The sequence below is a fragment of the Zootoca vivipara genome, chromosome Z (assembly GCF_963506605.1).
Source record: "Zootoca vivipara chromosome Z, rZooViv1.1, whole genome shotgun sequence".
Lineage (NCBI taxonomy): Eukaryota > Metazoa > Chordata > Lepidosauria > Squamata > Lacertidae > Zootoca > Zootoca vivipara.
In genome coordinates this window covers 46,385,240-46,398,452 of record NC_083294.1, presented here as the reverse complement: position 1 = coordinate 46,398,452, position 13,213 = coordinate 46,385,240, and the positions used below count along the sequence as shown (strand labels likewise).

At 44.5% G+C, this 13,213-nt stretch overlaps 1 protein-coding gene across 2 annotated transcripts in view; it reads left to right on the top strand.

Annotated features, from left to right (window-relative positions):
- STK26 (serine/threonine kinase 26) overlaps window positions 1–13,213 on the top strand; it is a 58,556-nt gene that overhangs the window by 37,697 nt on the left and 7,646 nt on the right. For both annotated transcript variants that reach the window (XM_035102019.2, XM_035102018.2), the window contains exon 8: window positions 11,327–11,475. In XM_035102019.2, coding sequence (XP_034957910.1) covers window positions 11,327–11,475 — 149 coding nt within the window. The remainder of the gene's footprint in view (window positions 1–11,326; window positions 11,476–13,213) is intronic.

Genomic DNA, 13,213 nt, shown 5'->3' with positions numbered 1-13,213 from the left:
TAAAGGACCCCTGACAGTTAAGTCCAGTTGCAAACGACTCTGGGGTTGTGGCGCTCATCTCGCTTTACTGGCCGAGGGAGTTGATGTTTGTCTGCAGGCAGCTTCCGGGTCATGTGGCCAGTATGACTAAGCTGCTTCTGGCGAAACCAGAGCAGCGCACGGAAACGCCGTTCACCTTCCCACTGCAGCGGTACCTATTTATCTACTTGCACTGCGTGCTTTCAAACTTCTAGGTTGGCAGGAGCTGGGACCGAGCAACGGGAGCTCACCCTGTCGCGGGGATTCGAACCGCCGACCTTTTGATAGGCAGGCCCTAGGCTCAGTGGCTTACACCACAGCGCCACCTGCATCCCCTAACCTAGAGTAAAGGACATCAAAAAACAAAACATAGTACAGTGGTACCTCGGTTTACGAACACCTCGGGTTATGAACTTTCGGTTTACGAACCATCGAAACCCGGAAGTAAGTAACCTGAGGTAAGAGCTTCCGAAGGGAACGCGCAAGGTAAGAGCTTCCGAAGGGCACCCCCCTTGGCTGCGTCCCAGTCGCGGACGCTCTGATGCCTCCGTGGAGGCCTCCATAGGCCTCGGAAACCTCTTGGTAGACAGTAAAATTCATGTTAAATTGCTGCTTTAGGGGGTGTTTTTCATCGCCAGGTACGGATTAATCCACTTTCCATTATTTTCAATGGGAAAGTTTGCTTCGGTTTATGAACACTTCGGTTTATGAACAGATTTCCAGAACCAATTGTGTTCATAAACCGAGGTACCACTGTACAACATAAGCAAGAGTAAAATAGATAGAAGAAGGAAGAAAAAGAGAAAACACTGGAAATAAATAAAATAAAAAATAGAAATAAATAAAGAAGACTTCAGATTCTTCATCTGTCAATTATATATATATATATATATATATATATATATATATATATATATATATATATATATATAAATAGTTCAAGGCCAGTGGAAGTGATGATATTCCAGCTGAACTATTTAAAATTTTAAAAGATGATGCTGTTAAGGTGCTACACCCAATATGCCAGCAAGTTTGGAAAACTCAGCAACGGCCAGAGGATTGGAGAAGATCAGTCTACATCCCAATTCCAAAGAAGGGCAGTGCCAAAGAATGCTCCAACTACCGCACAATTGCGCTCATTTCACACGCTAGCAAGGTTATGCTTAAAATTCTACAAGGCAGGCTTAGGCAGTATGTGGACCGAGAACTCCCAGAAGTGCAAGCTGGATTTCGAAAGGGCAGAGGAACCAGAGACCAAATAGCAAACATGCGCTGGATTATGGAGAAAGCTAGAGAGTTCCAGAAAAACGTCTACTTCTGCTTCATTGACTATGCAAAAGCCTTTGACTGTGTCGACCACAGGAAACTATGGCAAGTTCTTAAAGAAATGGGAGTGCCTGATCACCTCATCTGTCTCCTGAGAAATCTCTATGTGGGACAAGAAGCTACAGTTAGAACTGGATATGGAACAACTGATTGGTTCAAAATTGGGAAAGGAGTACGACAAGGTTGTATATTGTCTCCCTGCTTATTTAACTTATATGCAGAATTCATCATGCGAAAGGCTGGACTAGATGAATCCCAAACCGGAATTAAGATTGCCGGAAGAAATATCAACAACCTCAGATATGCAGATGACACAACCTTGATGGCAGAAAGCGAGGAGGAATTAAAGAACCTTTTAATGAGGGTGAAAGAGGAGAGCGCAAAATATGGTCTGAAGCTCAACATCAAAAAAACCAAGATCATGGCCACTGGTCCCATCACCTCCTGGCAAATAGAAGGGGAAGAAATGGAGGCAGTGAGAGATTTTACTTTCTTGGGCTCCTTGATCACTGCAGATGGTGACAGCAATCACGAAATTAAAAGACGCCTGCTTCTTGGGAGAAAAGCAATGACAAACCTAGACAGCATCTTAAAAAGCAGAGACATCACCTTGCCGACAAAGGTCCGTATAGTTAAAGCTATGGTTTTCCCAGTAGTGATGTATGGAAGTGAGAGCTGGACCATAAAGAAGACTGATCGCCGAAGAATTGATGCTTTTGAATTATGGTGCTGGAGGAGACTCTTGAGAGTCCCATGGACTGCAAGAAGATCAAACCTATCCATTCTTAAGGAAATCAGCCCTGAGTGCTCCCTGGAAGGACAGATCGTGAAGCTGAGGCTCCAATACTTTGGCCACCTCATGAGAAGAGAAGAATCCTTGGAAAAGACCCTGATGTTGGGAAAGATGGAGCGCACTAGGAGAAGGGGACGACAGAGGACAAGATGGTTGGACAGTGTTCTCGAAGCTACGAACATGAGTTTGACCAAACTGCGGAAGGCAGTGCAAGACAGGAGTGCCTGGCGTGCTATGGTCCATGGGGTCACGAAGAGTCGGACACGACTAAACGACTAAACAACAACAACATAAATAGTTCAAAATTTTCAAAGTGTTCAGGATGGTATCCAGCTGTATTGACGTTTTCCCAATCTTCAACCCCAGGCATCTCAAGTTCATTCATTTTCCTTTCCATGCAAAAAGTCCAAAAGTGGCTATACCAGGCATCCCCAAACTTCGGCCCTCCAGATGTTTTGGACTACATTTCCCATCTTCCTCGACCACTGGTCCTGTTAGCTAGGGATCATGGGAGTTGTAGGCCAAAACATCTGGAGGGCCGCAGTTTGGGGATGCCTGGGCTATACAGTTATTATCACTAAATGTCAAGAATAGTCTTCCTCCAATCTGGTATGATAACTTTTATCTCCAAGAAATTCCAACATCTATTATTAGAATAATAACCCATAGTTATTTATTTGCAAATCTATTCATAAAGCCAGTTCCATATTCATCCAGTCCCAGATCTTCTGATCCCATTTCCTGTTGGCCATGATTTCCTGTTCCTCCCATTTCTGTTTCTTCCATTCTTTTTTAAGAAGAATCACCAGAGGCTTAGTGACTTTTTCCTCTGAATTCATTCCAACTTGTACACAGGATCCTTTCTCTTTCGGCTCCATCTTTTGCCATCTCAAGATGTTTCTTGATGTTGCTTGTCAATGGTTTCATTCCACTCCTCCAGCATCACAACTCCATAGAATCATAGAGTTGGAAGAGACCACAAGGGCCATCCAGTCCAACCCCCTGCCAAGCAGGAAACACCATCAAAGCATTCCTGACAGATGGCTGTCAAGCCTCCGCTTAAAGACCTCCAAAGAAGGAGACTCTACCACACTCCTTGGCGGCAAATTCCACTGTCGAACAGCTCTTACTGTCAGGAAGTTCTTCCTAATGTTTAGGTGGTGTATTTTGAATCCGTTGCTCCGTGTCCGCTTCTCTGGAGCAGCAGAAAACAACCTTTCACCCTCTTCTATATGACATCTTTTTATATATTTGAACATGGTTATCATATCACCCCTTAACCTTCTCTTCTCCAGGCTAAACATGCCCAGCTCCCTACGCCATTCCTCATAAGGCATTGTTTCCAAGCCTTTGACCATTTTGGTTGCCCTCCTCTAGAAGGGGGAAGCAGGCAGAGCTAACCCGCAATTCTCTCCTTCCTTTCCTTGCCATGCAGCATATGCAGAGACTCCTCCATTCCCGAGGCTCAGAGTTCACATGGATAACTGCAAGATGTGTTTGGTTTGGCCAGGGATGGGGAATCTCAGCCCCCAGGGCCAAATGTGGACAACATGGCTGTTCAGTCTGGCCCCCAGGTTTCTTCCTAGACTACCAACTTCCTCAGCTGCATCCCTCTGGCTGAAAAAGTTTCACCACAATAAACTGGCCATCTGGAAGTTAATCCAGCCCAAGATATGTCTTTAAGGATTGAAAAGTGAGCTGCCATGACTCGAGGCAGCAAAGCTTCTGCATACCAGTTGCTGGGAACCACAGCAGGAGAGAATTCTCTTGTCCTCAGGTCCAGCTTGCAGGTTTCCCATTAGTGCATCCATTTGGGAGAACAGGATGCTGGATTAGATGGGCTACTGGCCTCATTTAGCTGCAGGGCTCTTCTGATGTTTCTGGCTGCCCTGAATGGAAGACTGTGGGTCTGTGGCTTCTCCCTGGCTTCTCTTTTCCAAACAGCCCTTTAAGTTCAAGGAGGCCTTGAACTAGCACCCTTGCAGTCCCAGAATAGGTCCTTGGGACCAAAGAAAACATTACACACACAAAAATACTAGCAGTCAGGGATGTGGCTCTAGGAGGAGGTGCATTAACTTGCAAGTTTGCTTACCCTGTGAATTTTTTAAAATAATTTATTTAGAGCAATTGTTTCCTACTCTTCAGCCAAAAAGGCTCCCAAATTGGTTTACATACAGCTAGTTAAAACTACAAGACAGTCCCTCCTTACTGGCTTACAATCTAAAGAAAATGCAGCACACAAAGAAAAGGGGACAGGGAGGGAAGAGGACAAAAGTAAACTCATGTGCCAATTCTTAAATAGTAGTTCTTATAATGACCAGCTGGCATAGAAACAGGTCAGGGGGAGGAGGTGGCCTTTTGTCAAAGCAAGTGGAATGAGCCCTGCTTCTTGTCCCTGTCCCAGAGGCAGTCTGACAGAATGGCTACTACCAGGGGACAGTTGAAGGTGAGGAGATCCAACAGAGCATGTCAGTCAGCAGAACTGATCAAATGAACCTTTGTTCACCTGAAATTCATGGAAGCAGCTAAGAGGGTCAGGCGGGGCTTGTCAGCCTGGGAAGGTAGCCCATCTAGACGAAGGAAAACTCATCTAGTCCATTTAGAACACCTTCCATGTTTCCGTCTCATTGGTATTGCCTGAAGGTGTGCTTTAAATATCTCCCTTTTAACAAACTCCCAACCATCATGAACTCCCTTCCTTTTTAGTATTTCTGTCCATGGGATTTCAAACAGCATTTCCTTAAGTTTTCTGAAGTCGGCTTTCTTAAAGTCTAGAATTTGAGTCTTGGTGTGCTTGGTTGCTCCTGTATAATAAACTTCAGAAGAGCAATGTCACTCCCATCTAATGATCCTGCCACTTCTACCCAACTAACCAGGTCATCACTATTGGTTAGGATCAGATCTAAAATGGCTGATCCTTTTGTTGAAACTCCATTGTTTGTCTGTTTCAGTCCTTCAGACACCTATGTGGAGGTTCTTTCATTTCATCATCTGCTGCTTCCCACTTTACCATTCACTCTCATGTTCAGGCAGATCTTTAGCAGTATCCCCCCCCCCCAAAAGGTCCTGTGTATTCTTTGGTCTGATCTTTCTCTCCTTTTTCATTCAAGATTTTATGCATCTCAGCTCTGAGGTCTTTCAGTTGCTCATCCAATAATTGCTGCATGATACCAACAGTCATTGCAGGGGTTTCAACAGTATCTTTGCCACATTTGGTTGAGTTAGTGTTCATGTTAAGTCTCTGCCTTGAAAACTTGTTTCCAGCAGCACCTTAAAGACCAACCAAGTTTTTATTTTGGTATGAGCTTTCGTGTGCATGCACACTTCTTCAGATACACTGAAGCAGAAGTCCCCAGGCGCTTATGTAGGGAAAGGGTGGGGGGGTATCACTCAGAAGGGTGGTGGAAATGGGTGATTGACTGACTGATAGCTGTTGACGATTGTGAACGACTGCAAATGGTCTTGCATGAAAAAGCAAGGGTTGGGATGGCTGAAGATCGCTTTATCATGTATAATGAGATAAGAATCCTATATCTCTGTTTAAACCAGGTCCCTCCATGGTTTTGAGCTTGGTGATAAGTTGCAATTCAGCAACTTCTCTTTCCAGTCTATTTCTGAAATTCTTTTGTAGTAAGACAGCTACGTTGAGATCTTGTATAGAATGTCCTGGGAGATTGAAGTGTTCTCCTACTGGTTTTTCTGTCTTGTGGTTCCTGATGTCAGATTTATGTCCATTTATCCTTTGGCGTAGGGTTTGGCCTGTTTGTCCAATATCGAGAACTGAAGGGCACTGCTGGCATTTCATAGAATCATAGAATCAGAGTTGGAAGAGACCACAAGGGCCATCCAGTCCAACCCCCTGCCAAGCAGGAAACACCATCAAAGCATTCCTGACAGATGGCTGTCAAGCCTCTGCTTAAAGACCTCCAAAGAAGGAGACTCCACCACACTCCTTGGCAGCAAATTCCACTGCCGAACAGCTCTTACTGTCAGGAAGTTTTTCCTAATGTTTAGGTGGAATTTTCTTTCTTGTAGTTTGAATCCGTTGCTCCGTGTCCGCTTCTCTGGAGCAGCAGAAAACAACCTTTCTCCCTCCTCTATATGACATCCTTTTATATATTTGAACATGGTTATCATATCACCCCTTAACCTTCTCTTCTCCAGGCTAAACATACCCAGCTCCCTAAGCCGTTCCTCATAAGGCATCGTTTCCAGGCCTTTGACCATTTTGGTTGCCCTCTTCTGGACACGTTCCAGCTTATCAGTATCCTTCTTGAACTGTGGTGCCCAGAACTGGACACAGTACTCCAGGTGAGGTCTGACCAGAGCAGAATACAGTGGTACTATTACTTCCCTTGATCTAGATGCTATACTCCTATTGATGCAGCCCAGAATTGCATTGGCTTTTTTAGCTGCTGCATCACACTGCTGACTCATGTCAAGTTTGTGGTCTACCAAGACTCCTAGATCCTTTTCACATGTACTGCTCTCAAGCCAGGTGTCTCCCATCCTGTATTTGTGCCTTTCATTTTTTTTGCCCAAGTGTAGTACTTTACATTTCTCCTTGTTAAAATTCATCTTGTTTGCTTTGGCCCAGTTGTCTAATCTGTTAAGGTCATTCTGAAGTGTGATCCTGTCCTCTGGGGTGTTAGCCACCCCTCCCAATTTGGTGTCATCTGCAAACTTGCTCAGGATGCCCTCAAGCCCATCATCCAAGTCATTGATAAAGATGTTGAACAAGACTGGGCCCAAGACAGAACCCTGTGGCACCCCACTAGTCACTACTCTCCAGGATGAGGAGGAGCCATTGATGAGCACCCTTTGGGTTCGGTCAGTAAGCCAGTTACAAATCCACTGAATGGTAGCATTGTCTAGCCCACATTTTACCAGCTTCTTTACAAGAATATCATGGGGCACCTTGTCAAAGGCCTTGCTGAAATCAAGATAGGCTACATCCACAGCGTTCCCTTCATCTACCAGGCTTGTAATTCTGTCAAAAAATGAGATCAGATTAGTCTGACATGACTTATTTTTCAGGAACCCATGCTGACTTTTAGTGATCACAGAGTTTCTTTCTAGGTGCTCACAGACTGTTTGCTTAATGATCTGCTCTAGAATCTTTCCTGGTATTGATGTCAGGCTGACTGGGCGGTAATTGTTTGGGTCCTCTCTTTTCCCCTTTTTGAAAATAGGGACAACATTTGCCCTCCTCCAGTCTGCTGGAACTTCGCCTGTTCTCCAGGAATTTTCAAAGATTATTGCCAGTGGTTCTGAAATCACCTCTGCCAGTTCTTTTAATACTCTTGGATGTAGTTCATCTGGCCCTGGAGACTTGAATACATCTAAACTAGCCAAGTATTCTTGTACTACCTCCTTACTTATTCTGGGCTGTGTTTCCCCTGCTGAATCATCTGCTCCATATTCTTCAGGTCGGGCGTTGTTTTCTTTCTTGGAGAAGACTGAGGCAAAGAAGGCATTGAGGAGTTCTGCCCTTTCTCTGTCCCCTGTTTGCATTTCACCATCTTCTCCTCTGAGTGACCCCACTGTTTCCTTGTTTTTCCTTTTGCTACGGACATACCCATAAAAGCCCTTTTTGTTGCTTTTAACCTCTCTGGCGAGCCTGAGTTCATTCTGTGCTTTAGCTTTTCTGACTTTGTCTCTACACGTGCTGGCTATATGTTTGAATTCCTCTCTGGAGATTTCCCCCCGTTTCCATTTTTTGTACATATCCCTTTTAAATCTTAACTCAGTCAAAAGTTCTTTAGATAGCCAGCCTGGCTTCTTTAGGCACCTTCCATGTTTCCGTCTCATTGGTATTGCCTGAAGTTGTGCTTTTAATATCTCCCTTTTAACAAACTCCCAACCATCATGAACTCCCTTCCCTTTTAGTATTACTGTCCATAGGATTTCACCCAGCGTTTCCCTAAGTTTTCTGAAGTCGGCTTTCTTAAAGTCTAGAATTTGGACCTTAGTATGCTTGGTTGCTCCTTTCCGCTGGATAATAAACTCCAGAAGAGCATGGTCACTCCCACCTAATGATCCTGCCACTTCTACCCCACTAACCAAGTCATCACTATTGGTTAGGACCAGATCTGTGTATGCCATTTGATGGCATACACAATGTTAGAGGATGAGCAATGAAATAGTCCTGAGTTGGTATGTTGGATGTTGTTGGGGCCAGTAATGGTGTTGTCCGGGTGTATGTGGCAGCAAAGTTGGCATCTGGGTTTATTGCAGGCTTTGGTACCAGTGTCCATGTTAAGTCTGGTGGTTGTATTATTGTGGGTGAGGAGTTATTTAAGATTGGGTGGCTGTCTGTAGGCAATGAAAGGTCTTCCTCCCAGAGCTTGAGAAAGAGAGCTGTCATTGTCCAGGAGAGGTTGTAGATCTCTGATGATGCGTTGTACTGTTTTAACTTGGGAGCTGTATGTGATAACTAGTAGTGTTCTGTTATTTTCTTTTTTGGGTCTGTCTTGCAGCAGGTTCTCTCTAGGTATAAGTCTGGCTCTGTTGATCTGTTGTTTAACTGGCAGCTCTCTTTCTCAAGCTCTGGGAGCAGTACATGTGAAAGGATCTAGGAGTCTTGGTGGACCACAAACTTGACATGAGTCAACAGTGTGATGTAGCAGCTAAAAAAGCCAATGCAATTCTGGGCTGCATCAATAGGAGTATAGCATCTAGATCAAGAGAAGTAATAGTACCACTGTATTCCACTCTGGTCAGACCTCACCTGGAATGCTGTGTCCAGTTCTGGGCCCCACAGTTCAAGAAGGATACTGACAAGCTGGAATGTGTCCAGAGGAGGGCAACAAAATGGTCAGAGGCCTGGAAACAATACCTTAGGAGGAACGGCTTAGGGAGCTGGGTATGTTTAGCCTAGAGAAGAGAAGATTAAGGGGTGATATGATTGTTGTTGTTGTTTAGTCGTTTAGTCGTGTCTGACTCTTCGTGACCCTATGGACCAGAGCACGCCAGGCACTCCTGTCTTGCACTGCCTCCCGCAGTTTGGTCAAACTCATGTTCGTAGCTTCGAGAACACTGTCCAACCAGTGATATGATAACCACGTTCAAATATATAAAAGGATGTCATATAGAAGAGGGTGAAATGTTGTTTTCTGCTGCTCCAGACACGGAGCAATGGATTCAAGCTACAAGAAAGAAGATTCCACCTAAACATTAGGAAGAACTTCCTGACAGTAAGAGCTGTTCGACAGTGGAATTTGCCGCCAAGGAGTGTGGTGGAGTCTCCTTCTTTGGAGGTCTTTAAGCAGAGGCTTGACAGTCATCTGTCAGGAATGCTTTGATGGTGTTTCCTGCTTGACAGGGGGTTGGACTGGATCTCTTCCAACTCTATGATTCTATGATTCCCTCCTGGAAGTCTCCAGATTGCTCAAACCTTTTAAGGTCGGCATTAATCTACTTGAGGAGGCAGCATACAGAGTGGAACCTCGGTTTACGAACACCTCGGTTTATGAATTTTCGGTTTAGGAACGATTGTAACCTGGAAGTGAGTAAACCAAGGTTTCCGAGGCCTACGGAAGCCTCCATGGAGGCCGGGCCTTTGCTCCAGTGCCTCCTGGAGGCCGGGCCTTTGCGAAGGCATCGGACGCTCCGGTGCCTTTGCGGAGGCCGGGCCTTTGCTCCGGGCCTCCATGAAGGTATCAGACGCCTTCACGGAGGCATCGGAGCGAAGGCCCGGCCTTTGCGAAGGCATTGTGATTGTGGAAGAGGACCTTGAGCCCCCATCCCTACAATGACTATCATCAGCCCAGGTAAGAAATAAATGTTAATATTTTTCACCTAATTTTTTTTCACTGTCTGATTTATTTTATAGTACAGTAAATTGATTATTACATTCATTTTATGGATCAATGGCCATATTAGACAGTAAAATTCATGTTAAATTGCTGTTTTAAGGGGTGTTTTTCATCGTCTGGAACGGATTAATTCACTTTCCATTACTTTCAATGGGAAAGTTTGCTTCAGTTTAAGTACACTTCAGTTTAAGTACAGACTTCCGGAACCAATTGTGATTGTAAACCGAGGTACCACTGTATGCACAAAACACAATAGAATAGAGAAAATCCATGCGTCAATCATTTAGGGTTTTTGGGAGGCGGGTGGAACTGCAGGGGCAAATTGGATGCTTGTTGGATGCTCTGTTCAGTTAAGGAATGAAAACCCTGGAAGGGAACAGAAGGTCATCCAAGCTTAAACCCTTCCAGTCTGCACATCAGTTTCCTTCAGAGGAATCTGTTCCCAAAAGACTGTTGTAATAAAGGTATCACAGTGGTTTGTGTTATAATCCTGTTTCCTGCTCTGGCTTTAATGTATACAGTTGCTGCAGAGAACTTGAGTGTTCTCATTGGTCTAATGCTTTTTGGTATAAAAGTAAGGAAGAGTTTTGGATTACTTGGAGCTCTTGAAGAGGCAGAGTGGAAAGAAACCTAATTTTCAGACATAAACTGAATAGAGTTGTTAGGGCAAATAGTGCACTGCCATCCAATTACAAAATGCTTGGTAGTAGATGTAATCTGATCTAATGAGCCAACTTGCACTATAGCTATTGTAATTTTTTATTTATTTTCGCAAATATCTGCATCTTGCCCTTACACTACATTTGCAGTACTGAGCAGCTTACAAAACTTGGGGGGGGGGGGGGACGACACTAAAATCTAAACAGATTGATGAACATGGGAAGCCGCCTTACCCTGAGCCAGATCATTGCTCTATCTTGCTCAGTACTGATTGGTAGCAGCTCACCAGGGTTTCAGGCAGGGAATCTTTCCCACCTCTACCTAGAGATGCCCAGGGATCAAATTTGAGATCTTCTGCATGCTAGCAGATCCACTGTCACAGAGCTACTGTCTGTCCCCTGAGATTAAACCAATCTAAAAAATAAGTATGGTAACCACAAAGGAATCCTTAGCACAACAGATCAATCACCTACTGGAAAAGAAGAAGTCCTGCTCTGGGCAAGTTTCAAAATAGAGATGTGGTGCTGTGGCCATAGGGAAGGCCCCTTCCCATGTTCCAATCAGTCACGCCTCAGCCACAGTTGAGACCCAAAGAAAATCCTCAGCAGTGTACCTTAAGGAGTGGGCAGGCTGGTAAGAGAGGCCTTTATAGATCATTGCAAACACTTTGCATTCTGCTTGCAAACAATTTACCACTTCATGTCTTTTACAGCGTCCCACAGCGAAAGAACTTCTAAAGCACAAATTCATTCTGAAAAATGCCAAGAAGACTTCATATCTGACGGAGCTTATTGATAGATTTAAGAGGTGGAAAGCAGAAGGACATAGTAGTGATGAAACAGATTCTGATGGTTCCGATTCGTAAGTATGGATTTTTGATTATTTGCCAGGAATTGGGGAAGTGGGCAGGGGAGCTGTACCAGTGGCAGGAGTTGAGGGGTAGAGTTCAGCTCCTGTATTATCATTTTTATACTGCTTTCTATTTTTAAGAAAAATATCAAAACATCAAATAAAACAATCCATAACAAAACATTGCTGAAGAAAGTTAAATATGAAGTATACATTCAAAGCAACTTAATTAACAGGAAACTAAAATGTTATCTTAAATATCTCAAAACATTACAAAGGAGGTAAACTACAGAATATACATTTAATGCAGCAAAGTTAAGAAAAAAACCTTAAACATTTCAAAAGAAAATATTACTAAGGGAAGTCAAATATAAAATGCACATTTAAATAGCATAATTAACAAGATAAAATATTATCATATCTGCTGCTGTTGCTGCCAGTCCTGTCAATGGTGGTTCATGGTGGGCAACAGCTGTGGAAGCTCAGGCTCAATTACCTAGGTCTTCACTAAGAAACAAGCAAGGTGGCCTCTTCAGCAACCTCAGCTTTTGTAGCTGGAGTCAGTCAGGGCCCCGCCTTCCCAGGCCAGGTGGAAGAAAGGGCTGCAAGGCAGGGAGCTGGTCTTCCAGGACTCACAATCAAGATGGTCTGCTGTTGGAACTACCACTTCAGACTACTATTCCAGAGGTCTACAGTATTTGGCTAAACTTGCTAGCCAAACTAACATTTATGTTCTCCAGGTTCCTCCCCTCAGCTAGTTTAATAGAGGCATATTTCTCCACCCAACAGCAAAGGAAGTGCACATATGCACACAAACACACACACACAAACTGTTTTCCAGTGAGAAAAAGACAAGTAGACTCAAGGTTCCAGTTTGTGCTCTGCAGAGAAGTCCTTGTGCCAAGAAATGGCTGAAGAGCTAACCCTGCACACATGCACACCTGTCTCCCACGGCAATAAGAAGCAGAGAGAAGGCAAATTTCAGTGGTATGCATTTGGCTCTTTTACCAAGCAGCATCCCCCCACCCCCATGAAACAGACATAGGAAGCATGTGTGGCTTGGAGAAGTAGCAAGCATGTAGTAGGCCTTAGTGAACACTCTTTTGCATCATGTTATTCAGTTACTGCTTGGCAAACAAGATCTGAACACACTCCTCCCTCCCCATCATCTGTCTTGTGGGAAGTTGAGGCAGGGAGCATGGCACATGGCATAAGGACACTGAACCTCTCTGCTGACTAACAACTGGTGCAGCTCCTCCTGTCTCAATTTCCTGGAGGGAAGAGAAGGAAGAAGAAATGACAGCTTTAGCCACAGCTTGGCAGTAAGACTCCAAGGAAGCGGTGGGAAATAAACCCCTGCCACCCTTTCTTGCTTCAAGGTAGGAAAAGTCAGAGGGCTCACTAGCTAGATCTTCAAGGTTGAGGCACTCTAGGCATGTTGGCCATACAGCTGCATCCATACCCCCGCCCACCTCTGCAACTAGGAAGTTGGAAGGAAGTTGGCTTGTCACTCATCTCACGCTGACCACGAGAGCCATGCTGCATGGATAGTTGTTAAAGCCAGGCACAAACAAGTGGCAGTTTTTGAGGCATCAGTTTGCAACCTTCTGAATTCTTCTGCCTCTGTCCTCAGAAGTCAGGAGATCCTTTCCAGCAGCACCTAACCTAGGGGTCAGCAAACTTTTTCGGCAGGGGGGCGGTCCACTGTCCCTCAGACCTTGTGGGGAGCCGGACTATTTGGGTGGGATCC